Consider the following 26,515-nt stretch of genomic DNA (forward strand, 5'->3'; position numbering starts at 1 on the left):
AAATTTTGAAATATTGTACTAAAATTAATGGGTCCATAAAATTAATTGGTTTTACTATTTAAATTAGTCCCAGATCTAAATGAAATAGAAAAATAACAACTTTCAATGGCTCAGCTAGTACATTTCAGTCGTTCTTACGTAACATACAGCGCCATCTCTGAAACGCGTCAACAAGTAATTTTTATCATGAGCGTAAACCAAAATATATTAAAATATTTATCAAATCACATTTGGAAATAGGAAATCTTGATGTCTCATGCCAAATTTGAATATTTAGTTTAAAGGGGCTCTAAAGTAGGCATCGGCGGGTGTGTAAAAATTGTTTGAAATACGTCAGAGGCACGTGACCGCTGAGGGGCGTGGTTCAAAGCAGCTTAGTTTTATTACCACTCCAGGGAATTGGCGCTGCAATCCGGCGAAAAACGAGGACTAGATGTTTAATCCCACTCCATGAAGAGTCTTTGTATCTTGGTGCCACGTGATGCCTGTGACGTATTTCAAATAATTGTACCCAAAAGCCGATGCTTACCTCGTAGTCCCTTTAAAGGGCTGTAAAGAGGGCATCGGCGTGTGTGTAAAAACGTGGTGCCTGTGACGTATTTCAAATAATTTTTATCCAAAAGCCGATGCCTACCTCGCAGTCCCTTTAAAGGGGCTGTAAAGTGGGCATCGGCGTGTGTGTAAAAACGTGGTGCCTGTGACGCATTTCAAATAATTTTAACCCAAAAGCCGATGTCCACTTCGCAGTCCCTTTAAAGGGTTAAAGATACTCTAAAAAACTAACGCTGTCGTAATAAATTATCCCTTAAGATTTGATAAAAATTTTAAAATAAAAAATACTTGTTGGACGTGCGTTTTGAAGTATTCACATCATCGGATACTGTTCAAAAATATCTAATTTCTATTTTCAACAACAATCTGGCATGGGTAACGAGGGAAACCAGTAAAAAAAAAAACAACGTAAATTCTTCTTCGTTTCCAGCTAAGTAGCTTCGTATTAAAAATAAAACAACGCAAGAATAAGTTAATAAAATAATAATAATAAAAAACCTAACAACAGAAAAAAAAATGTTTGTATCTGCCCCATGGGAATTTGTTTTTTATGATTTAATAATACAATGTAATTCGAACAATCCCATCACTCCGAGACACGCGTTGTTCGAAGTTCAATGTTACGTTTTAACAATGAACTCGATAACGGTATCTCGAAATAGGATTGTCTTAAGGCATTAAGATGACACTTTTAAACGTTATTTACATGTTTTAACCCTTTAATTTGGCGAGTCACTAAAAATTTAGGCTTCGTTTTTAACCTTTGGAAAGAAAAAATTTAAAAATTATTTAAATGGAATTTATTTTTTTTTTATGTAAAACTAATTAATATATTTTTTTTTTGTTTGGAATGTATCATAAAAATTATTCTTTTTAAACCCACAACCATTTAGTTTTTTGCGTAGATTTCAAAAAGGGTTATTTAATGAAAATTAAGAGGTGAAAATTCAATTTTTTCGCTAATTTTACTTTAAATTCGAAGTAATTTAAGGTAACTTCAATTACAGCCCTTTAGGATGAATTACATTGTTTATAGCGGTAACTTAACACAGTGCAATAATCTATAGTAATTTATCATATTACGATAATCGATTTTAATTTTAATTACCATATTTTGGTAATTTAGTAAGAATTTTGGTAATTTAGTAAGAATTTTGGTTATCTAGGGATATTTAGTACATTTTGTTAATAACTTAGCACGTTACGATAACTTATCTAACGCTTAATAGTTTTCTAAAGATGATTTTACCGGGCTAGAAAATATAATACTTCTAAAATCACCGAAGACTAATAATGAGAAAGGATGGAAACTTAAAAATCGGCAAATTAAAATTACTAGCAATTAGGATCAGGTAGAATTACACAGATCAAGCCTAAGTTACGTACCCAGCGCCTAGAGATGTGAAATTACCATAATTTTTGAAAATGGTAATTTACCGGGTAAATTACCGATTAAAATTTTGTTAATTTACCGGGTAAATTACCGATTAAAATTTTGAAATTACAAAAATTACCGTAATTTATAATATTTTATGTTTTAACAGGCTTATTATCGCCGTAATTTAGTAATAACCGGTAATTGTAAAATTACGGTAAGATATAAATCGGTAATTTACGCGGTATTTGGTAAATTATCATTTTAAAATTACGGTAAGATATAAATCGGTAATTTACGCGGTATTTGGTAAATTACCATTCTAAAATTACGGTAAGATATAAATGGGTAATTTACGCGGTATTTGGTAAATTACCGATAATTTACGGCCGGTCATATCTCTAAAATTGAAGTAAATATTAATCCAAGTAATATTAATAAAAGTAATTGAATTTTCATCTCGTATTTTCCACCTTAATAACACCTTAATGGTTTTTGTTATCTATTGCTTAGTATACATTTGTTTCTTCAACATCAGAGATTCATTTTGTATTTTTTTTAATTAATTAATTACACCTAAGGAATGTGTTAATTAGCTTTTTTTTCTATATTTTGTGGTTATTGAAATACAATTATTTTCTTTAAAAAAAATTTACACATCAGCTGCCTCGTTAAAAAAAAACCTCTGCATGGTACCGAAACAAATTTTAATTTAATTTAATTTAATTTAAAATTAATGAGCAATTAAACACATACCGCATGCATGCACAATTCTGTAATAAAAAAAATGGAAAAAACAAATATTAAATAAACACCAAATCTATGTGACCCATTTGACATATTATTTAAACGACTAGTTCCTTGAAATTTATTTTTTTTTTAAATTTTACGTATGTTTATATTTTATGCCGTAATTGTTTACACTTTAAACATTTGCTGTAAAAAAAAGTCCTTGACTTTTCAGGCACCTTTTTTTTGTATTTTATTTTCATGTTTATGTTTATTTGTTTATTTGTTTATGTGCGGAGATATCGCATCTATGTAAAGGCAAGATTATAATAAAATAATTAACAAATTTCGTATCACAATTAACCATCACCACTCTAAATAAAAAAATAATAATAGGGAACGTTAAAAATTATATTTACAAAAGAAATTTAAAAAATACTTGTAAGCACCAAAATATTATTATTATTTAATTAATTAAAAATAACCTAAAATAAAACCCTTGATTGATTGATTGATTGATTGGAAATAACGAAGTGTTTTAATTAAGTATTGTAGGATTCTTCAATGGGTAACGAGTTAATTTTAATTTGCAAATTTATTTTATTTCATTTCAATGTTAAATAAAATAACATTAATTTATTTAGAGTTAATTTTGATTAAATCAATTAACTCGTTATCCATTTATAAAGGGTTTTTGGATACAAAATATTTCACGTGTTTGAATAGATTTGAAATTGTACGCTAAATTTAATGGCCAAGTCTAAAAAGTTGGAAGTACGATTATTTGAGGTTAAATAATGTTTTTCTAATACGATAAGCACTTAATTTTAATTAAGATTATTATGGTATTGCCAACGGAAATTGTCATAAAAGAAAATTGGTAGTATAAAGCTGAATAAAGTGGAAAAACATGAATGAAGTTACACTTAGTCAAGTAAAAGTTCAGTTCATATAACATTATTCCTTAAAAGAACGGCCTTTTTTTCTAAAAATAAAAGGAAAAACATTTAAAAATATATATATGATCACTTATTATAAAATAATTAGCATTTAATTAGTCTTAAAAATAATCAAGGACAACTGCGCCATCCGCCATTGCTTTAGTGTCGTCTGCTTAATCGAATCTGTTAAGCGCGTGATCGAGTGGGCTATGCCTACATTCCTCAGGCTGTGAGAATTCAACCAATCACGTAGTGGTTCGATTTAGCAGACGCCACTAAAGCAATGGCGGATGGCGCAGTAGTCCTTGATTATTTTTAAGACTAATTAAATGCTAATTATCATATTGTAATAAGAGATAATTTGTTTTATTTTTAATATTTAATTCTTTTTATAATTAGAAAAAGCAGCCGTTCTTTTTAAGGATATTAGCTTAACTTTTCTTTTAACTGTAGAATTTGCATAGAAAAATGACCAAAGCGCACCAATAACTAAATTTTAAGCTGTTTAATGCAATCTTTGAAATACGGTGCAGCGGTTTCGCCCAGAAACCGTTGCAGACGACGGAGGGGGCATTCTATTACAACGGGCAATTTCTAAGGACGACTCAAGATTGGTTGCAGCCAGCGTGGGAAATAAGGCGGTGGCACAGGGCAAATGACCAGTTTAAAAATTTCCTGGACCAGATTAAAAATTAAATCGGAGGGGGGTCAATGGTCCACAGGACCACTAAGAAATTTCAAGGGTGTCCAGAGTCCAGACATTAGCTCATATATTTTAATTATCCACTTGTTCAATTTAGCAGACGACGCGCTCTGGCCAGTGGTCATGGACCAGTTTATTTATTCCAGGTCCAATGTCCAGTTTAAAAAAATCCTTATTTCCCACCCTGGTTGCAGCAATTACAAGTCCATTAAAGTATAAAAGGGTTAATTAAAATAGGTGAAACGATATTTATTTAACATTAGGGTGTCTGCATGTTAATAATGTTTTAAAATAACTGGATTTCATTGTTGGTCAACTAATAACTAATAAGTAAGCTTCACTGGTATCCAAAAACCCATATATTTTAAATTATACCTAACAACAGAAGAGGGGCAGCTAATAGAGTAGTGGCACTCCATGTTAACTACCCATAGAGCTTAATACAGTCAAGGCAAGTAGGTGCCATTACTCTATTAAGGAAGGAATATTATAGTTTAATTGTTATTATAAATACTAAAATACTAAATAAGACGATCGAGGGTTTATTTTTCGTTACGATCAAGACATCTAGAATAAAATAACCGTTACAATTAATTTACATTTTTAACACATAAATTAAAAGTTTTGTTTTAAAATTTAATAGAAATTGAGTTGTTTTTAACTGGTTTAGTTAATTAACCCAAAATAATAATAATAATAATAATAATAAAAATAATAATAATAATTAAAATTAATGGAATGTTTACAGCAATTTCACCATCATTTTCCTTTATTTATTTAGTTTTTTTTTGATATTAAAAATTATTAAAAACAAAACCTAATTGTAATTTCATTATCAAAAGCAAATACCTTGTTTCCAAAGATTGTCGATCTATTACCATATAATTTAAGTATCAGCCAAAATTTTTATCATTTATACAAAATGTTAGGATTTTTGTTTAGTTTAGTTTAGTTTATTATACATTAGGCGAATTATTTACGGCTACGTACCCTTCCGAATGAATGAGAGACTCGAGAAATATCTACGTTACATCTCATTTAACACTTTTACTTCTCAGATTTTTTTCATTCCGTTCAATGGTTCAAATAATTTTGGTTTGTTACTTAGAAACATTTTTTTTCGCGTAGCTAAGTTTTTCTTCGCTTAATTAGTTCCCCTATTTTTTATTTCATTTTGTTACGCTTAAATTATTAAAACTACTTGGGAAGTTAATTAAATTTAATGAAACTAGGCTAAATTAATTAATTAAATAACGCGATTAATTAATAGCTACGAAAGAAACTCATTTTCAAGTTCGCGAATAGTCGGCGCTCTTTGCGATTGTTGGTTTGGCCGATGCGCGGCGAGTTGCATGACAGCCGTGAGTGGTACGGTACCATCCTGGGATTGTCCTTCGACGGGTAAATCCAATAAGGTTTTAGCGTCAATCGGGTGAGGCCTAGGCCGCGATCTTTGTTGTAAACCAGGTGAGGGATGATGATAGGCCGTTAACTGACGCGTGGGAGAAGCCACGGGGTTTTTATCGTGATGGTTCATTACAAACCTGACTCGCGAATTCTCATCTCCACTTGGGGTCTCGGGTGTTGTTACCATTCGAAGTAGTTCCGTTGATGACAACGTGACCGGTATTACGCGTCAGCCATCTTTTCGGTGACGTTCGAGGCCCCTCGGAACTTTTGAATTTAGACACCACCGGAGAATGCGCGTGATGTTGATTGGGCGGGGCCGAGGAGTGACGGTATCGATAGTCTACGGTCAAGGGTCTATCGGTGGAGGCGTCCAGACTATTTTGTCGACGAGGCGTACCGGGATGGGAGCCCGAGTGATGTAACGGCGAATTAACTATTGGCGCGTAAACGACTCCTAGTTGCTGCTGCTGTTGGGTTAAAGGAGGGATCGGGGGCGGTTGAGGCGTTGGAGAGGACAAAACCACGGCGCCGCCGGGAGAGTTCAAATGGTCCATCTCGACGTTATCCGAATCTTCTACGTGAAAGGATGGATTGACGTTCGAAGACGAGGCGTTTGAGGTAGAGGAGACATTCGAAGAGGTTCGTCGGTGTCCAAACACTATTCTTTGAGGAGTTCTCGGTGCCGGTACTGGTGGGGCGCCGTTAGAGGAAGGGTTATCGTACGCGTGGTAATTTTCTTGAACCGGTATTCTACCTACAAATTCGGGATATATCCTTTCTACGTGAAATACGTCAGGCCTAATATTATCGGGATAAAATCGTTCGATGTAATAAGGCTGTTCGGAGGATGAAAGCTGACCACCGTTAGTGACTGTGGCGCCGGTTCCTCGATACTCTTGATAGTAGTATTGCAGAGCGGCGCCGCCGCTACTCGGGTCTTGTTGGTGAGAAGGCGAAGACCGTGAAAAATCCTGATAGACGGTGGTGGTAGAGGCCACTTGATTTTGGTAACTATCTTGTCGGAAATATTCTACGTATCCCGGTGGTGCCCTTTCCCCGATTGGCAGCATGCTAACGACGGGATGAGCCCCGCCAGAATTTGAGCTAACGTAACCGTGCTCGCTCTCGCTACTCGCCGTAGAAGATTTTCTTCTGGGACTCTGGATTTGAGAAGAGCCACCGGAACCTATGCTAGGATTATGTTGCGGTGACTCGGCGAACCTCATTGGCGATCCCATTTCGAAGGTTAAACCGGGCCTGTAATGCCTAGTTTGCCCGTGATAAGTATTATGAGGATAACCAGACACCGTAGAAAATTCATAATCGACCATCAAATAAGGTGATCCTGAAATGAAACCCAATCGAAATCTCAATGCACAGAGGCAACTATTACTAGAGAGAAGTGTACCACCACAAAGCGGGGTAAGTTAACATCATTCTTCCCAACATCATTTTACATTTGGAGTGCACAAGGTTACTAAACCGAATCACATACGCGATAAATAGTTCCCCCATCATTACTATATCTATTAGCGTTTAACAATTTTCCAAGGCGCATGCGCTTGTGTGTTTTTGTCTCACGTTAAGACAATCAAGGTTTGTGGGTACTGGGTTGATTGCTGGGTATATAGTACCAACCAAACAGTATAGAATTCACCCTACACGGTGCGATGCCCATCTGAAGTTTGAAGAGCGGGAGAGCAAACAAAAAGGGCGAGCCCGGCATGAAATCCTGCCTAAATTGGGCAAAAATTATTTTGCCTAGAGATGGCGCTATATCTGCATCCGTTTTGGTCCAATAAATTGGGGGAATGAAGAGGGGAATCAAGGAATAATTCGGAACATGTAGTTGACGATAGCATTACATGGGAAACCCGGCTAGTGAACACTCCCTAGAGTTAGTTAATCCATGAGCCCGGGAAGAATGACGTTACATAACTAAAGTATTAAGAGGAAGCAGAGTGTCATCCTTCTTCTATTATCCCCTTCTGCTATGACTTACTTCTGACTAAACACTGTACTCGAATCAATATCTCTAAATAAACAGATGGAAATTCTTTACACTTATATTTCATGATTCAAGTTCCAAATCTTATCCAAAGTAAAAAGTTCAAAATAGGACTTCGAATGTCAACAATGAACTGCAACATAAGTGGCTAGTCCAAAAGTGTATAGATATATAATCAAAAAGTACACTTCATTAACAATTCCCTGCCTTTGGCTGTAGACGACACGTAAACTGAGAAGCAAGCAACCCTACGCTCAACCACCTACAGGAACTAACCAACAAGGGAAGAGCTTCTTGACGCCATAGGTTTATAGAAAGTTGTACATGATGCTGGCGATCCAAATGCTAATTTTTGGTACTATAGCAAGCCTATTCACGGCTTTTTCCCTGTGCCACGCAAAGAGGGCTCGACGCTATTCTGGGATAAAGTAGGGCTTCTCATACATCACTGCCTTGGGGGGGGGGGTGGCAGTTAGGATTTCACAAATGGCACTAGATGTCGCTTTTCTGAGGTTTTAAACTGGCGGCAAATTCAAAACTATGGGAAATTGTTAGCAACGACGAAGTGAAATCTGCTAAGTTCGTCTCGAAAAAAGAAAGCAAAAAACCGGTCAATAAACCGGTTCATGCTGCTAAACGGTTTCCGAGTTTAATTCGCCTCAGAAAAGAGCCATCTAACGGTTACTAAGCGCAAATTCAAATGTCACATAAAAAATGCTTCTGTTGTACATTTCAAGGCCTAGTATTAGAGAAGGCAGTGCATACATAGTTTTCAAACTAGGAAGATTGATACCATTTACAAAAGGAGACCAGCTAACTACTTGGTGGACAAAGCGTAGTACCACGTAGCCTGGCGCCTCCTGGTGTAAATGGTACCAATCCTCCTAGTCTGAAAACTACGCCGCATATTACATGGCGCGGACAAGTTTCAACAAAGTGTACTTTTTGCTTTTAACTTATATACTTTTGGTTAGAGCCACCATCTTTTTCCAACTTCAAATAACAAATCTTATTTAAGAAAGTTCTTTACGTACAAACTGAGTGTTAAACACAGCAACACTAGTAAGGCTTGTGTCTTTGAATAACAATCAAAAGACGTTAGAAGTTAAGAACTAAGTTCACTAAAAAAAGGCCTATTTTAGGATAAATTGAAATAAGTTCACTAAAGAAGACCTATTTTAGGATAAATTGAAATATATCGAGGCGACGTCATAGTAGCTGTTTAATGGTAAATATACTTAGTTCTTATCTTCGACTTCCGACTTAAGATAAAATTAAACTTTGTTAACTTTGAAAGTTTTTCTCTGATACACTATTTGCGTTTAACATAAGTTTATAAGTGATATGTTCCATAAAGATGACACTTTATATACTTCGTAATGTTAGGGACCTACAGCTCGAGCCAGTTCGAGAACGAGGAGCGAGAATTGCAGAACTACACTCAGTTAACTTTGTAGTCCATCTATTCCTATTTTGTATATACTAAGCCTTGGTCAGCGCCCCATTCACCAGGCGTCGCTTTACCCTGAATCTATGAAGTTTCACCTACGTCAGTCACTTCGTGAGAGCGACGGAAGCGAGAATTGCAGAACTACACTCGGTGGTTAATTTTGCAGTCGATCTAGTACCTATTTAGTCTGCAGCACTAAGCCTTTGTCAGCGCCCCATTCACCAGGCGTCGCTTTACCTCGAATCTATGAAGTATCACCTACGTCACTTCATGAGAACGACGCGAGAATTGAAGCCCTACAATCAGTTAATTTTGCAGTCCATCTAGCTCCTATTTAGTCTGCAGTACTAAGCCTTTGTCAGCGCCCCATTCACCAGGCGTTGCTTTACCCTGAATCTATGAAGTTTCACCTACGTCACTTCATGAGAACGACGCGAGAATTGAAGCCCTACAATCAGTTAATTTTGCAGTCCATCTAGTTCCTATTTAGTCTGCAGTACTAAGCCTTTGTCAGCGCCTAACCAGTCGTCGCTTTACCCTGAATCTATGACCTACTTAAATCACTTCATGACAAGCTCCAGTTTCTAAGTTACCAGTGACAAACTTACGGAGAACATATCTTATCAACTTATGGTAAATTTAACAAGAGCATTTTGACTCAGACACTTCAAAGCTATGACTTAAAACTTCAGTAGTGAATAAAGTCCAAATGACTTACCGAGTTCTCTACTTCCCCAGAGTCGTTTCTCTTCCTCTTCCTCTTCTATCCAGTGATTGGGTGATGGTGAAAGCCTGGGATGAATATTGGTATGCCTGACGAGCCGCACGTCAAAGCCAGCTCCGAAACAGGCCAGCATAGCGGTTAAGTTGTAGAGCACGGCGTCGACGTGCTTTCGCGTTAACGTTGTAAGTATTCTTTTAAGACTAGATCCAGGATCAGAAAGAGTTATTCCGTTTTCAAGGTGGCTATGTCTGGGAGAACCAAATGGCACATCGTTCCACGAGTCTTCCATTGCTAAAACACAAAAACAATGTGAGTTATGCAAAGAAGGCACTGACGAAATTTCCAGGGAGCGCAGACGACGTGTTAAATTCCTTGTATAGGTATTATAGGAATTTGTTTCTGGAATTATATAGGATTTTATAGGAGAAAAAAATGTGTTTTTATAGGAAAATATAGGACTTAAAATGTGCATAAATAATACTACAGGGAGTCCAGCCAAAAATTAAAATTCCTTGTAAGAATAATTTCTGGACTTATAGGATTTTATAAGGGAAAAAATGTGTTTATATAGGAAAATATAGGGGAAAAAATGTGATTTTATGGGAAAATATATAGGAGAAAAGTGATTTTATGGGAAAATATATAGGAGAAAAGTGTGATTTTATGGGAAAATATATAGGAGAAAAGTGTGATTTTATGGGAAAATATATAGGAGAAAAGTGTGATTTTATGGGAAAATATATAGGAGAAAAGTGTGATTTTATGGGAAAATATATAGGAGAAAAGTGTGATTTTATGGGAAAATATATAGGAGAAAAGTGTGATTTTATGGGAAAATATATAGGAGAAAAGTGTGATTTTATGGGAAAATATATAGGAGAAAAGTGTGATTTTATGGGAAAATATATAGGAGAAAAGTGTGATTTTATGGGAAAATATATAGGAGAAAAGTGTGATTTTATGGGAAAATATTTAGGAGAAAAGTGTGATTTTATGGGAAAATATATAGGAGAAAAGTGTGATTTTATGGGAAAATATATAGGAGAAAAGTGTGATTTTATGGGAAAATATATAGGAGAAAAGTGTGTTTTATGGGAAAATATATAGGAGATAAGTGTGTTTTTATGGGAAAATATATAGGAGAAAAATGTGTTTTTACAGGAAAAGATAGGAGAAAAATGTGTTTTTATGGGAAAATATATAGGAGAAAAATGTGTTTTTATGGGAAAATATAGGACTTAAAATGTGCATAAATAATACTACAGGGAGTCCAGCCAAAAATTAAAATTCCTTGTAGGAATAATTTCTGGACTTATAGGATTTTATCGGGGAAAAAATGTGTTTTTATAGGAAAATATAGGGGAAAAAATGTGATTTTATGGGAAAATATATAGGAGAAAAGTGATTTTATGGGAAAATATATAGGAGAAAAGTGTGATTTTATGGGAAAATATATAGGAGAAAAGTGTGATTTTATGGCAAACTATATAGGAGAAAAGTGTGATTTTATGGGAAAATATATAGGAGAAAAGTGTGATTTTATGGGAAAATATATAGGAGAAAAGTGTGATTTTATGGGAAAATATATAGGAGAAAAGTGTGATTTTATGGGAAAATATATAGGAGAAAAGTGTGATTTTATGGGAAAATATATCTGAGAAAAGTGTGATTTTATGGGAAAATATATAGGAGAAAAGTGTGATTTTATGGGAAAATATATAGGAGAAAAGTGTGATTTTATGGGAAAATGTATAGGAGAAAAGTGTGATTTTATGGGAAAATATATAGGAGAAAAGTGTGATTTCATGGGAAAATATATAGGAGAAAAATGTGTTTTTATGGGAAAATATATAGGAGAAAAATGTGTTTTTATGGGAAAATATATAGGGGAAAAATGTGTTTTTATGGGAAAATATATAGGAGAAAAATGTGTTTTTATGGCAAACTATATAGGAGAAAAGTGTGATTTTATGGGAAAATATATAGGAGATAAGTGTGATTTTATGGGAAAATATATAGGAGAAAAGTGTGAATTTATGGGAAAATATATAGGAGAAAAGTGTGATTTTATGGGAAAATATATAGGAGAAAAGTGTGATTTTATGGGAAAATATATCTGAGAAAAGTGTGATTTTATGGGAAAATATATAGGAGAAAAGTGTGATTTTATGGGAAAATATATAGGAGAAAAGTGTGATTTTATGGGAAAATATATAGGAGAAAAGTGTGATTTTATGGGAAAATATATCTGAGAAAAGTGTGATTTCATGGGAAAATATATAAGAGAAAAGTGTGATTTTATGGGAAAATATATAGGAGAAAAGTGTGATTTTATGGGAAAATATATAGGAGAAAAGTGTGATTTTATGGGAAAATATATAGGAGAAAAGTGTGATTTTATGGGAAAATATATAGGAGAAAAGTGTGATTTTATGGGAAAATATATAGGAGAAAAGTGTGATTTTATGGGAAAATATATAGGAGAAAAGTGTGATTTTATGGGAAAATATATAGGAGAAAAGTGTGATTTTATGGGAAAATATATAGGAGAAAAATGTGTTTTTACAGGAAAAGATAGGAGAAAAATGTGTTTTTACAGGAAAAGATAGGAGAAAAATGTGTTTTTATGGGAAAATATATAGGAGAAAAATGTGTTTTTATGGGAAAATATATAGGAAAAAAATGTGTTTTTATGGGAAAATATATAGGAGAAAAATGTGTTTTTATGGGAAAATATATAGGGGAAAAATGTGTTTTAATGGGAAAATATATAGGAGAAAAATGTGTTTTTATGGGAATATATATAGGAGAAAAATGTGTTTTTATGGGAAAGATAGGAGAAAAATGTGTTTTTATAGGAACATATATATAGGAGAAAAATGTGTTTTTATCGGAAAATATAAAGGTAAAAAATGCGTTTTAGTCAGGGGAGAGTTGTTAATTTTTCGGTGTTACTTGGCGGAATTAGCCAAGTTTGATTTTATAAGTGAAATATGTTAAAAACATGATAAGCTATCGATTTAGACTTGTCTTCCAAATTTCATCAGCTGAAATTAATTAGTTTTAACTCTTTCAATTAAACGAAAAATTCACTTTTTTGTTGGTGGAACCTTGTGAATTCAAGAGATCATTGTTTAAGTTTGGAATATTTTTCAACATTTTTTTTATTTTGCACACATTACGAACAACTTTCCACGCCTATATTAAAATTAAATTTCAGCTAATCAAACAACTAATATGATACATTATACATTAACTAAACTGAAATTAAGTGAATAACTATCTCATTAAATGTTTAATAATCCAAAGAATGAAAAAATAGTTCAAAAACACCAAAAATGCTTAATAATACCCCCGAGTAAAATCCATTAAAAAAATACGAGTTTCAGGTGTCACCTCCATCACTTTTCAATCCCGACGGCACTATGTACATGCTAGGTAATTAACACGAACTTATAACGGAAATCTTAAAGCTGCCACTACCAGAAGTCCTAAACATCTATGGCCGTACACTTCCTGAAAGAAAGGTCCTCATTATTGATGCCATGTGCGTCGTGCAATCCTTCCAAAGCTCTAAGGATATTACCTCGGCACAAGAACTCTCAGATAAATTTGTGCAAAAAGTTGAGCGCATGGGTTTTATGTACGACGAAATAAGGGTACTGTTTGATCAATACGTTGTGGCTTCTTTGAAAGATGCAACACCTAAGAGAATTGGGAAAAATACAGCCGTCCACTACCACGTAAACGACGCAACCAAATTTCATAACGTGAAAAAATTTCTTCTCCATTCTGAAACCAAGTCCGAATTGACTTCTTATCTTTCGGATAAATTATTGTCTTATTTTAAAGACAGTGAGACGATCTTAGTAGTTTCTCATCATAATCTGATTTCGGCGAATCGTCCATTGGAAGATGTTTTTGCAAGCCAAGAGATGAGACACGGTCGTCATTCATTGGAAGAAGCAGATCAACAAATTATTCTTCACGCCCAAGACGTTGCGAGAATAAGTCCCAGAGGCACTCAACTGGATGTATATTCGCTAGACACTGATGTACTAGTGTTCCTCGCAGGATTTTACAAAGATATACCAACTAGTACAACGATGATCCGAAACAAAGACCAATATAAAATTAACGACTTCTACTACAGACTAGGACCAAAAAAGCCTCAGCGTTGATCGGTTGGTATTGCTTTAAAGGCTGTGATAGTACTGGATGTTTCGCAACCATAGCTCTTAAATCCCACTTCAAAACCTTAATGGCATGTGATGACAGCATCTTGGAGGCATTTGCCCTTTTTGGAACCAATGCCCTTATATGTCATGAAATCGTTGCACAAATGGAAAGGTACGTCTTCCTTCTCTAGAAAACGAATGCAGATCATTCCTTTGAGTCTTTGAAAGACCTTCGTTGGGATATGTTTGCCAAATCCGGAAAGGAAGGAAGGCAACTTCCACCAACAATGGCTACCTTGATACCACACATTAAGAGAGCTTATTTACAAAGCTTAGTGGTTAAAAAATCTAACACAACAACGCCAAACTTTCCCAAACCAACGGAGTTCGGTTGGGAGGAAAGGAATGGTGTTTTCCATCCAGAGCGGTGTACGTTGCCTCCAGCACCAGAAGCTCATTTAGCTTTGCGAAAATGTTCTTGCAAGAAAGGCTGTCATGGTAGATGTGGTTGCTTCAAGAACAATTTGAACTGTACAGACCTTTGTAGTTGCAACGAATCATGTCATAACAGAAAAATTATTCAAAATATTGAAGAAGAGACTTTTGCTAATTTGAACTTTTTATGAGTTGCATATTGTAATTTACCTGATTTAAACTGTTTTAAAAATTCACTTTCAAACATAAATAACCAAAAATATTGCATAAAATATGTTAAATATACTTTACTTGGATGAATTTAGTTTATTTAAATATAATGTATTAAGTTGCTTAGATTTTGTGGAAGATAGGTAAGTAGTGTTAAGCGTATGGGAAACGTAGCGAAGTTAAAACCTTTAGGTCTAAGAATCACAAAGTTCCAGCAACAAAAAAGTGAATTTTTCGTTTAATTGAAAGAGTTAAAACTAATTAATTTCAGCTGATAAAATTTTGAAGACAAGTATAAATCGATAGTTTATGATGTGTTTAATCTATTACACTTATAAAATCAAACTTGGCTAATTTTGCCAAGTAAAATACAAGTGTCTCCTGACTATTTTTATAGGAGAAAATTGTGTTTTTATAGGAAAATTAAAATGCTCGTATATAATACTGCAGGGTGTCGAGCCAAGTTTTAAATTCCTAATAGTTTTTCTGGAATTATGGGGTTTAATAAGAGAAAATAATGTGTTTTTATAGGAAATATAGGACTAAAAATGGTCATGTACAGGGAGTCCAGCCAAAAATTTAAATTCCTTATAGGGAAAATAGGACTTTTTCCCGGAATTATAGGATTTTATAGGAGAAAAAAATGTGTTTTATGGGAAAATATAGGACACCTAAATGCTCATTTATAAAACTACAGGGCGTCCAGACGAAATTTTAAATTTCTTATATAGGAATAATAGGAGTAAAATGCTCATGTATAAGTAGTCCAGCCAAATATTCGAGATCCTTATAGGAATAATAGGAATTGTTTTTGGAATTATGGAATTTTATAGGAGAAAATGTGTTTTATTGGAAAATATAGGACTAAAACTGCTCATAAATAATGCCACAGGGAGCCCAGCCAAAAATTAAAATTATTTATAGGAATAATAGGATTGTTTTCTGGAATTATAGGATTTTATAGGAATATATAGGACTAAAATGCTCATGTACAGGAAGTCCAGACAAAAATTAATTCCTTATAGGGAAATCGGAATTTTTCTGGAATTATGGGCTTTTATAAGAGAAAAAATGTGTTTTAAAGGAAAATATAGGACTAAAAATGCTCATGTAACTATTTTGGCTTAAACTATCAAGAAAAATCCCAAAAAAATAACGAAATAGATTTTACATTGGAAAGAAGAACCTAATTAAAATATAATTTATAAAAAAATCCTGAGCCAGCAAAGTAATTTCGGTGACTGTCTAGTCAAATGTGATCTCGATAAAAACAGCTAAATTTTGATAAATTTGATGCTAAGCTATACAAAAACTTCGACTAAATCAAAAATATAGGATATTATAGGACCTGTGATGAAAATATAGGATATTATAGGACCCGTCTTGAAATTATAGGATGTTATAGGACCCGTCTTGAAATTATAGGATATTATAGGACCCGTCATGAAATTATAGGATATTATAGGACCCGTCTTGAAATTATAGGATATTATAGGACCCGTCTTGAAATTATAGGATATTATAGGACCCGTCTTGAAATTATAGGATATTATAGGACCCGTCTTGAAATTATAGGACATTATAGGACCCGTCATCAAATTATAGGATATTATAGGACCCGTCATCAAATTATAGGATATTATAGGACCCGTCATCAAATTAGAGGATAATATAGGACCCGTTATCAAATTAGAGGATATATAGGACCTGTCATCAAATTAGAGGAATTATAGGATTTTATAGGAGTTATAGAACCGCTGGGCTCTATGACTTTTGTTTTTTTCAGATAACGTGACTCGTGTAAATAATTAACCAAACCTCTTACCCCTACGAGACTGCAGCTGAATTCTCACAGGCTGAGAGAGGTAAGGGGTAAGAGGTTCGTTTTAGCAGACGCCACTAAACCAATGGCGGATGGCACAATAGTCCTCGATTATTTTTAAGACTAATTAAATGCTTATGTTTTAAGTGATCATTTATTTTTAATTTTAATATTTAATTCCTTTTATATTTAGAAAAAGCAGCCATTCTTTTAACTATAATGTTACGTTACCTGAACTTTTCCTTTAAGATAATACTTCTAATGTAAATTAGTAATATTACACCACATTTACCAGTTAACAATTTAACGGTGATTTGAAGTTGGTGGTGAACCTACCTATTTCTTCAAGAACGCAACGCAAGTATTGGAGACTCCTCCGACCAAAGGATAAGTATTACGTTGAGATTTCTCAAGATTGGGAGCGCTCTTCGACCATCGCTTCGTATCGTCAATCAGAAGTTTCTGTCTCCCGTAAACCCGTTCTTTCTGATGAACTGAACTCGGACCCCACGTTTTACCTTTAACGCCATCTGTCGGTACTATTACGGGCAAAAATTATTTCACACTATTTCATCGGTAACAAAAAATTACATCATAAACCATTTTCCACAGCCAAATATACCCATAGAGTGTAGCGACTAGCTTGAACTAATTCTACTGGGCCGGTAGGCCCTTGTAGATATGACATGACACCCTTCCGTAATGTTAAAGAAAAAGTCACACCTTTTAGGGTTAGCGTCCCATAGAAAAAGCATTAAAAAATTTTCGTTTCTTTAAGGCAATTGTGGCAGGCCATACGGAAAAAGTATAGCGAAGTTAGTTTTCGGAATACTTCTAAATTAACAAGCATTTATTAAACGGGAAACTTACCTGTTTCGATTTTTAATTAATGAATTCTAATTTTTGTAATTTAACTAATTAAGATAGTAAGTCAAAAAAATACTTTTGGATCAGATGTCAGCCTAACCTTATAGCGCGCTTAAACCTATTTTCTTCATTTCGTTCTCGTTGACAACTAGAAGGTCCTAGGTTTGTGGGTGCTAACAAGTTACGTTGACTAATTGTAAATGTTGGCTTTCTTGCTGATTTTCCTAATTTCTTAGCAGTAGACTCCAACAAATTACTTTGGTATTTTGTCCGAGCTTGAGCACCTTTATATGTATTTTCTAATTAACTGTAGCACCCTTAATAAGAAATAGGTCGTTATCAGGTCGAATTTTCGTCTAGAAAAGTAATTCAGGTAAATAATTACAGTTAATAGAGGTTTTTATATCATTTAAAGTAAGCTTTTCGACGTTCTTTACGGCCAAGGCTTAAGTTGTATTTTAGTTACTCTATGTTATATAGTGTTTATAGTGTCTTTCCTTTTAAAGATTATAAGAAAGCTAATTTCCAGCTCTGTTTGGAATTACAAAATACGTAGTCTGCTTCGATTCATGCTACAAATCCCAACCCTAGGGCCAAGGTTTTACGCTTCTTGTAACTTAATACTGTATCTATGACAGTTTGTTGGCGCTTCTAGTTTTAAGTAAAAAATGCCATATATATCCAAATTATTATGGTTTAGAAATCAACGGTAGTGTTTTCACCCTGTGAAGAATTCGACTTCAAAATATTACAGGAAAGATGACAAAATTTCCAATTTGTTTTCCCTTCGGCAGTTAAAAGAGTCATGTTAACGTTAGCGCTGTTAAGTCAACATTCTCATTTGAGGACTGGTATAAACGGTTTCATTATTTGTTAATCTCACTAAAATGCTACTAATTGTCAATGTGTGTGGTATAATTCCTGAAACTAAACCAATGTAGAGGACCAGATTATTCGTTAAAACAATTTTGATCCTATTGAATCAGTCATACGTTATCATTTTATAAACTACTTGTTACTAACAGTGAATTGTTTAATTCATAAGAAACAGTTGTGCTGGTTAATCCAGGAGGACAGTGTCGTTATATAATTTAATTAGTCAAATAATTTTCATGTTTACATCACAGATTCTCTCAACCTAACCACGTTAGAAACGGAGGGTTACGTTGTTTTCTATTTCCACAGTCCACATTGCCGTTTGTTTATTGGTTTAAATTGCTATGAATTGTAAAGGTATTTGATTTAATTACTGATATTAAAGCTAAACTATAGAATAACATCATTCATTAACATATTGTATAGATAATCTTTATGTTACCACAAACCTAGCTCAGGATATGATAAAAATTTAACGCAATTTGTTGGAAATAATCAAAAACTCCTCTAAACATAGAGTTAATGTGAATTATTTTTTAAAAGTCATTTTATAAGCTTAATGAGCACTGACGACAAGTTAATTTCAACGTAATTAACTGTAATTAAGGTAAAATTAAACTAAAATATACATTTTTTGGATAAAGGCTCAAATAACTTTTAAATAAACTCTTTAATTTTGATTAAAACTACCCGAGCCATTGGTAAAGTCGAATATTTTCTATTTGACACTTAAGTTAATTTAAACTATTTTAAAGTACAATAATTGCCGCGAAATTCAAAAGTTTTGGGTTGAAAAATGAATTTGCGGAAAAAATATTAAACTGCACTAAACATTGCAATTAGGGTAAAAAAATTCAAATAAATTTTAAGCTTAATCCACTCTCACGAGAACCACGCTCAAATTAAGATTAAAACATCACAAGTTTTTCGTACAGCCACAGTAGTTTCCTATTTCACTTTCAAATTAATTTAAATGATCGTTAAAATACATCAGAAGCGCATACATTAAAATTTTAGGGTGATTGCAATTAAAGTTAATATTTTATTGAAACTTGTTTTATAAACGAAATCCACGCTACATAAACAAGATAAGCCGTTAAATTAAACGTAAGTATAATTAATGTGAAATTAGCCCAAAACACGAATGTTTTGGGTAAATTCATGGATACCTTATAATTAGACTAACAAATTAAAATTGAAACTACACTTATCTTTCAACCAGCCTCCATTTTCCTGTTGAATTCTTACGATTAATTAAATTGTCATTTAAAAGCCGTTAAATTATACGATTAATTAAATTGTCATTTAAAAGCATTTTTCCCATTTTTAAAAGAGAGCCATTGAAAAGGCGCGATATTTAAAAGTTTTGGGGCAAAATAGTCATTGTTCCGCAAGAGTCAAACAGTCACTCCTCTAAAGTTTGCAATTTAGGAGAAGTTCTTATTCAAACTCGTATAATAAACTGCAATAACACTAATAAAAGAAGATAAGGCGTTAATTTCAACTTAATAACCATATTTAACGTGAAATTAATCGAAAACAATAGGTTTTTTGGGTAACTATAGATAACCTTTAACTGAAATAACAAAATAAGATTAAACTACGCGAGTTGTTCTTTCAGCCTAAACGTTTTCCTATTAAACACTGAAATTAATTACATTATCACTATAATGCATTTAATAGGCTCCAAATACAAAATTTTAGGGTTAGGAATGTGTCAAAATGTAACTTTTCCATTTAAATTTTAATATATCATTAACATAGTTCGCAAAATCACCAGCAACAATTTAATCTGGCAACATTCAATGCTGTTGGTCTGATCTCGACAATACTGTATGTGTATACAGTGTTACGAAACAAATATTTTTCTTCCATATTTCAAATACCGTCGTTTTTAAACTTCTTTCATAAATAAAGTACAACCATAAGTCTATTATGTAAGGTCCCCATAATAGACTTATGGTTCAACATTATATGGATATCAAAATCAATGTTATTGGATATAAGTTAAATGTAATTAACGAAAATTAAGTACTTCTTTAAGCAATTAGAAATAGATCAACCCCAAATGTTTGACGGTAAAGCAAAAATAAAATTATTAAAATTTTAATTACATTAAGACTGAAGTGACAGATATTATGAAAAAACGTCTTGGTTTGGACCAAGCCCGAAAAAACAAACGATATGTGTGAGGTTTATCATTTGACTGAAGTTTCAGATATTGCAATTGTTTTAGTTATTTTTATCCATTTAATCCATCAATATTAAATTCAATCAACTGATTTTACTGTTAATCGATCCATTCCCTCTAAATTAATTGAAAAAATTACATATCTACGCTTTTTCAAGAACAATTACATTTTCCGAAAACATTTTATCATGAAATTAATTATTTTGAAGGGATTTCGTGTCGATGATTACTAACTTGAAAGCACATTGACGGTCATAGTTTTAATTAAGGCTGGCTTGACAAATTTTGAAGTTTGCAGCAAAATCTGTAGTAAGTTTCTGAGAAGACAGATGTTCAAGAAATTGATGATAAACTTATTTTGCTCAAACTAATTTATAAACTAATGTCGTCTTCTTAAGACAAATCAACAACGTTTATCCCGTGTGGTTTCTTTTAGTAGGTGGCACTCTGTAGCACACGAAAAATATATTATTTTATTTTAATGTATGCGCTTTTGATGTAACTCCCCCCCTTCCTCTATAATTCCAATATATACAGTTTTACAATCACCAGTGGTTCCAGTGTATGGGTCATCTGAGCCGTCGCAACACACTCAGCCAATATTATCATTTAGTTCGAGACCTTTTCACATTAGTGAACGGTACATGACTCTCCGGACTTGCCCGCCAACCTTAATAACCTAAAACTATAAAACATTCGTGTACATGAATGATTACGGTTCTGGCTTGACACTCGCTAGCGCCTGACGGACCGATCACTCATGTAATCGGTGTACATTTGTAAGTGAGTGCTCAGACCACTGAGGTGGTCTGAGGTGAGTGGACCATTTTGGAAATTACATACACATAACTAAAACACAGCGGTGATGCCACCATTGAGGTCTTCTCTCTCTTGCCTAGAAGCACCGCTATAGGCAGTGAGATTTGACTAGCCTCTTGCCTGTAGTGAACTTTGGCACAGTCTGGCGGTGACCCTTGGTGTGAGGGAGAATACCCCAATGGTGGCCTCGCCCCTGTGTGTTTTCCGAAATGGTCTTTATGCGTACTAAAATGATTACACGTAATACGTAACCGGTGTACAAGTAGCGCCAACAATGTAGAAAGGGGTGGTGACGTTTCAAATGAAGACTGAATTATGACCAAGAAATTCTAAAGCACGGAGAGGGAATTTACAGTGCAATCTTTTCTTCATAGAGGCGACAATAGAAATGTAGCATTTCGTTATACGAAATTAAATGTATAAATTCGTGCAACACCCTTGTTTGGCATCCACTATTAAATATTTACATTTTCCTTTCGAATTATGTCAAAGTTCATGTGCTCTTTTAAGAAAGTCAGTAGAATATTTCAAATATTCAATATTGACGCCTCAACACGTACTCCCTTCAAAATAATTAATTTCATGATAAAATGTTTTCGGAAAATGTAATTGTTCTTGAAAAAGCGTAGATATGTAATTTTTTCAATTAATTTAGAGGGAATGGATCGATTAACAGTAAAATCAGTTGTTTGAATTTAATATTGATTAAGGATTAAATGGATAAAAATAACTAAAACAATTGCAATATCTGAACTTCAGTCAAATGATAAACCTCACACATATCGTTTGTTTTTTCGGCCTTGGTCCAAACCAAGACGTTTTTTTTATAAAAATAATAGGTCCGTTAAAAAAATCTCCGTGAGATCATACCGCATATCGTGACATCGATGATACACCTGACAATGAATTTCAAAGTGGACATCGATACCCCATTACAACAACGACCAGCTTATGGTATGTTCAATTGAAATTTTTTTTTACAACTTGGTGGTGGTAGTTTTGCGGTTGCGAGATCATAGATGTATACTCATCTTATAGAAAATCTCTTGTCATTAGGGGAGGGGGTATTAAACACATTGTTGCATGGCATGGCCATAAGTTTGATTAAGTTCATGGTTAATTATGCGCTCGGCTTTTTTCTCTGGCGGCACTGAAAGTTTTAATACCCGGAGCGTGTACCAAAAACGCGTTATCCAAGATATGAAAGTCGTAATCCAGAAAACACATCTCCACTGACTAAAATGGTGGGGGAAAAACCATAAAACATTATTCTAGTTAAGTAAGATATCGTAGACTCTCGAATCTTACCACTTGCATCTTGTCGCTCTTTCCATTCCACGTTAATTCTTCGTCGAAATAAGGAAAGTCGTTAGTAGAGATAAAGAATGGTTCCCAACCAGTCAGTTTATTGAGTTTTGTCTTCTTTGTCGTCTTGAAGACGTCCAATGACCAATTATTAGAGCCGATTTTAAAAAATAACCATTTCTCTAAACCTGGTATCCGATGACAAATGTCACAGACGTATGTATGAAAACTGACCGCCTGTTTCGACTTGTACAAATCGAACAGTTGACTTTTATTAGTGGGAGGGGATGTCACGTGATTTTTGACTTCAAAAACAGGGAGAACGTACACTTCTCTTTTATTAATTTTAGCGCCTCTGTCCCGCACCATTTTGAGGAACTCTGGGATAATATTTAGACTGGGGTATAACTCGATGTCCGACGCGAATACGTACCTGGTCCTCACGTTCAATCTCGCGACATTACGCGCTACGTTTATTGGATACGCCAGTTTGAATCTGGTAACGTAACTATCATTTGATTGGATTGGTTCCCGGCAATCGCTCGCCATCCAATCGTCCCCGATGGCCGTGGGTCGGTGCTTCTCATCGTAGACTAAATGCCAAGTGACCCAATCACGAACGCACTTATCTTGCCCGCAATTTCTTAAATATCTCACGTGACTTCCGGCCAATTCAAAGTCCGAACCGGGAGCGTATACCGTAAGGGATATGGGACCTTGCCAACGTTTACAAACTTCCCGGATATGTATTAAGTATGTAACTGTTCCTTGAGTAGTTAAGGTAACGCTGTCGTTGAAGCGTACCACATTTTTAGCGCGAACGTAGTTGGGTATTTGGCAATAACCAGATCTGATGTCTTCCTTGAGGCAGTTGGGTCTTCCTCGAGAGTTGAATGATGCTTCAAGCGGAGATTGAGCCGAAACCTTAGTCTCTTCTATTTTTGATTGATTAACGTAACTGAACTGTATATAGGATGATTCTGTGGTGTATTTGCCGAAATAACCCGTTTCTAAATTTAGGGACATGAGATACAAAGCCGTCAGTAAGACAAGCAGTAATGCCATCAGTTTCATGTACAAGCGTATCGTGATTAATCCAGCCATCCTTTTGGGGTTTTCCAAAGATTTTTTAAGTAGTTTTTAACTACGACCACTAGTTTACGTCTCCAAGAACCTACAAAAATAATGGGATAAGTTAGCTTTGTTTCGCGCGCATTCAAACAGACAACTTAATTGTTAATAGTACGCGTAAGTATTTGTTCGGGTAACGCGGCTAAATTAACCTATTGGCATATTTGCCAGAGAGAATGTATTCAATATCCCTGAGAATAGCGGCGAATTTAAAATACTCGGGTCTTTTTAGACGTTTGTAGTCTTTCACGTTTCTTTCTTGGAGAATTTTTTCTTCGTTCGATTAGAAACTAGTCAAGTAACCAACTTAAAAATTAAATCTATTGTTAACTCGCATAGTTAATACGTGTGTCAAGATAATTAAAGTCAAGCGTAAAGTTGAAATAAGAACATAGTAAACGTTTATTCGGTAAATCAGGTACTCGTATACATAATACTGTCGACGACCTAACCTCGCTCAACGCGAGAAAAAAAGAGAGTGCCCCTATTGAAATAAGAACATAGTAAACGTTTAATCGGTAAATCAGGTACTTGTATACATAATAATGTCAACGACCTAACCTCGCTCCACGCGAGAGAAAAAAAGAGTGCCCCACTGCCCCTATTGCCACGGACCTCTAGATATAACCTCGGTTCTAGGTAATCGTTCTAGACCCGCCATATATGATTCGGGTGTGTAACTAGTGCCATACACTATTATCTGATGCAGTTTCGCATTAACTGTTTATTTAGTATGGTATATTTTTATAAAACAAATGATCTCCCCATGCAACGGTGCGCATTCCCTTTTTTTTCTTTCAAGAAATAAAATTACACCAAGGGTATTTTAATGATGAATGAAACGCGCGTAATTTTTCAGGTGCTAGACCAAACTATAATTTATGTACCCCTCCACCAACCTGATGGATGTTGTACCAGAGCCGTCCGTTGTTGTTAAAAATGATTCCAGTTAGTTTTGGTCCTGACCTTCTCAAAGCCAGCCTTTTCTTATACAAGATTCCAGCTAAGATTATGTTTTTACAGGATTTGTGTCCGCCTACGAGATATTCCGTTTTATAAACTCTTCGGGTCTTTTGGGGTCAATCAGCTTTGGCAGTTTTCATAAATTATAGTTTTTTAACAACGTTCACCTCGGCGGGGCTCGAGACGTGAGAGGTTTGCCACTCTCCTCGATAACACAATGCGTCGCTTAATTTAAGCTGAATCTCTTTAACTTAACGCATTTGGGGTTAGAAAAAGGTTTTTCTCTTTTTTACATCGTTGGTTCTAATATTGATTGACGAGTGGATAAGATATTTAAGCTTTGAAGTCATGGACTAAAATTTCTCGTTCCGTGTCTAGGGTTAAAATTATTAGCTACGAGCCATTTTAATAAATTGGTGCATAAGATATGTTCCACCCATAAGTTTGTCACTGGTAACTTAGAAACTGGAGCTAGTAATGAAGTGAGGTAGTTCATAGATTCGTGGTAAAGCGACGCCTGGTGAGGCACTAAGGTTTCCCACAGTTCGGTTCAAATCGGTTTTGGACTAAAACTGAAACTGAACTGAAGCTTTTCAGTTAAGATTTTCAAGAACTGAACTACTAAACTAAAACTGCAACTAAGCGCCCTAGCCATTGACATACGTGTCTTTTTACCCCTCCGAGTGACGCATGTCACGGAGAGGTTCTAATTTCGACGTGCGTGTCTATCTGTCTGTCCGTTGTTACACCCCAGGGGACCGCGTTCGCAGTTTGCAAATCGGAGCAAACGTGTTCTCAAATTCCGGACCGCATTTTAAGTTCCAGGAAATTTGGAAAATTGTATTCCACTTACAACGGCTATTACTCCATTGCGTGTCTAACACCACCACCCTTTGGTCATTTGTCCATCCCACATGGACACCAGTCCGAACTTACTGGCTTCTAATCAACACCATCATCTGCTCTTTGTCCATCCCACATGGACACCAGTCTTTGCACACTGGCTTCTACACACCACCATCTTCTGATCTTTGTCCATTCCACATGGACACCAGTCTGCACACACTGGCTTCTACACACCACCATCTTCTGGTCATTGTCCATCCCACATGGACACCAGTCTGTACATACTGGCTTCTAAACACCACCATCTTCTGGTATTTTGTCCATCCCACATGGACACCAGTCTGTACATACTGGCTTCTAAACACCACCATCTTCTGGTATTTTGTCCATCCCACATGGACACCAGTCTGTAAACACTGGCTTCTAATCCCCACCATCTTCTGGTAATTGTCCATCCCACATGGACACCTGTCTGTAAATACTGGCTTCTAAACACCACCATCTTCTGGTCTTTTGTCCATCCCACATGGACACCAGTCTGTACATGCTGGCTTCTACTCCATCTTCATTAAGGTTAAGACGTACGCGGCGTTCGGCTAGGGTTACGAGAATCGTCTAGCCTTCCAATGGTGGGGTCTTCCACCAAAGGTTCACGCAATTGCGCTGTTCTTACCTATAGCTTCGATTCGAAACCTTTATATACTACCTATTTGAGTAAGGTGAAGCAGCAGTCGTATGCTTCATATCAAACGTCAATATTAGTCAAGTCTCTCAAGAATGTTTCATTTTTCTTTTTTAAAACGCTCAATAAGGCGAACAACTAACGAAGAAAATATTAAATATTAATTATATTTATTTTAATATTTAATATTTATTTATTTATTTATTCGAACTGAGGAATCGGGTCGCTAAGCCATGTCGGATTGTGTGCAATCCCCCAAAAGCATAAGGTACATTAAATAAAACAACCAACAACTAGA

General features: G+C 34.8%; 2 protein-coding genes across 3 annotated transcripts; both read right to left on the reverse strand.

The window, feature by feature from the left end:
* Nucleotides 1-4,819: 4,819 nt before the first annotated feature.
* Nucleotides 4,820-16,995, reverse strand: LOC149647015 (uncharacterized). 2 transcript variants are annotated; one of them, XM_089849865.1, is made up of 3 exons: nt 16,874-16,995; nt 9,887-10,183; nt 4,820-7,055 (listed from the first exon to the last, which is right to left on the reverse strand). In XM_089849865.1, exons 2-3 carry the CDS (start codon nt 10,179-10,181, stop codon nt 5,860-5,862), a joined length of 1,491 nt encoding a protein of 496 aa, XP_089705991.1. In that variant the 5' UTR covers nt 10,182-10,183; nt 16,874-16,995; the 3' UTR covers nt 4,820-5,859. The 2 variants fall into 2 exon arrangements, with proteins under 2 accessions (XP_089705991.1, XP_089705992.1); XM_089849866.1 differs by lacking the exons at nt 9,887-10,183; nt 16,874-16,995 and adding an exon at nt 7,349-7,401.
* Nucleotides 16,996-22,406: 5,411 nt separating this feature from the next.
* On the reverse strand, nt 22,407-24,009 carry LOC149647016 (beta-1,4-glucuronyltransferase 1-like). The gene is made up of 2 exons (XM_089850275.1): nt 22,599-24,009; nt 22,407-22,526 (listed from the first exon to the last, which is right to left on the reverse strand). Exons 1-2 carry the CDS (start codon nt 23,697-23,699, stop codon nt 22,407-22,409), a joined length of 1,221 nt encoding a protein of 406 aa, XP_089706401.1. The 5' UTR covers nt 23,700-24,009.
* Between the last annotated feature and the right edge of the window lie 2,506 nt (nt 24,010-26,515).

This window comes from Phalangium opilio, unplaced genomic scaffold (assembly GCF_054372755.1).
Source record: "Phalangium opilio isolate 3A_F unplaced genomic scaffold, DU_Popi_V2 ptg000089l_1, whole genome shotgun sequence".
NCBI lineage: Eukaryota > Metazoa > Arthropoda > Arachnida > Opiliones > Phalangiidae > Phalangium > Phalangium opilio.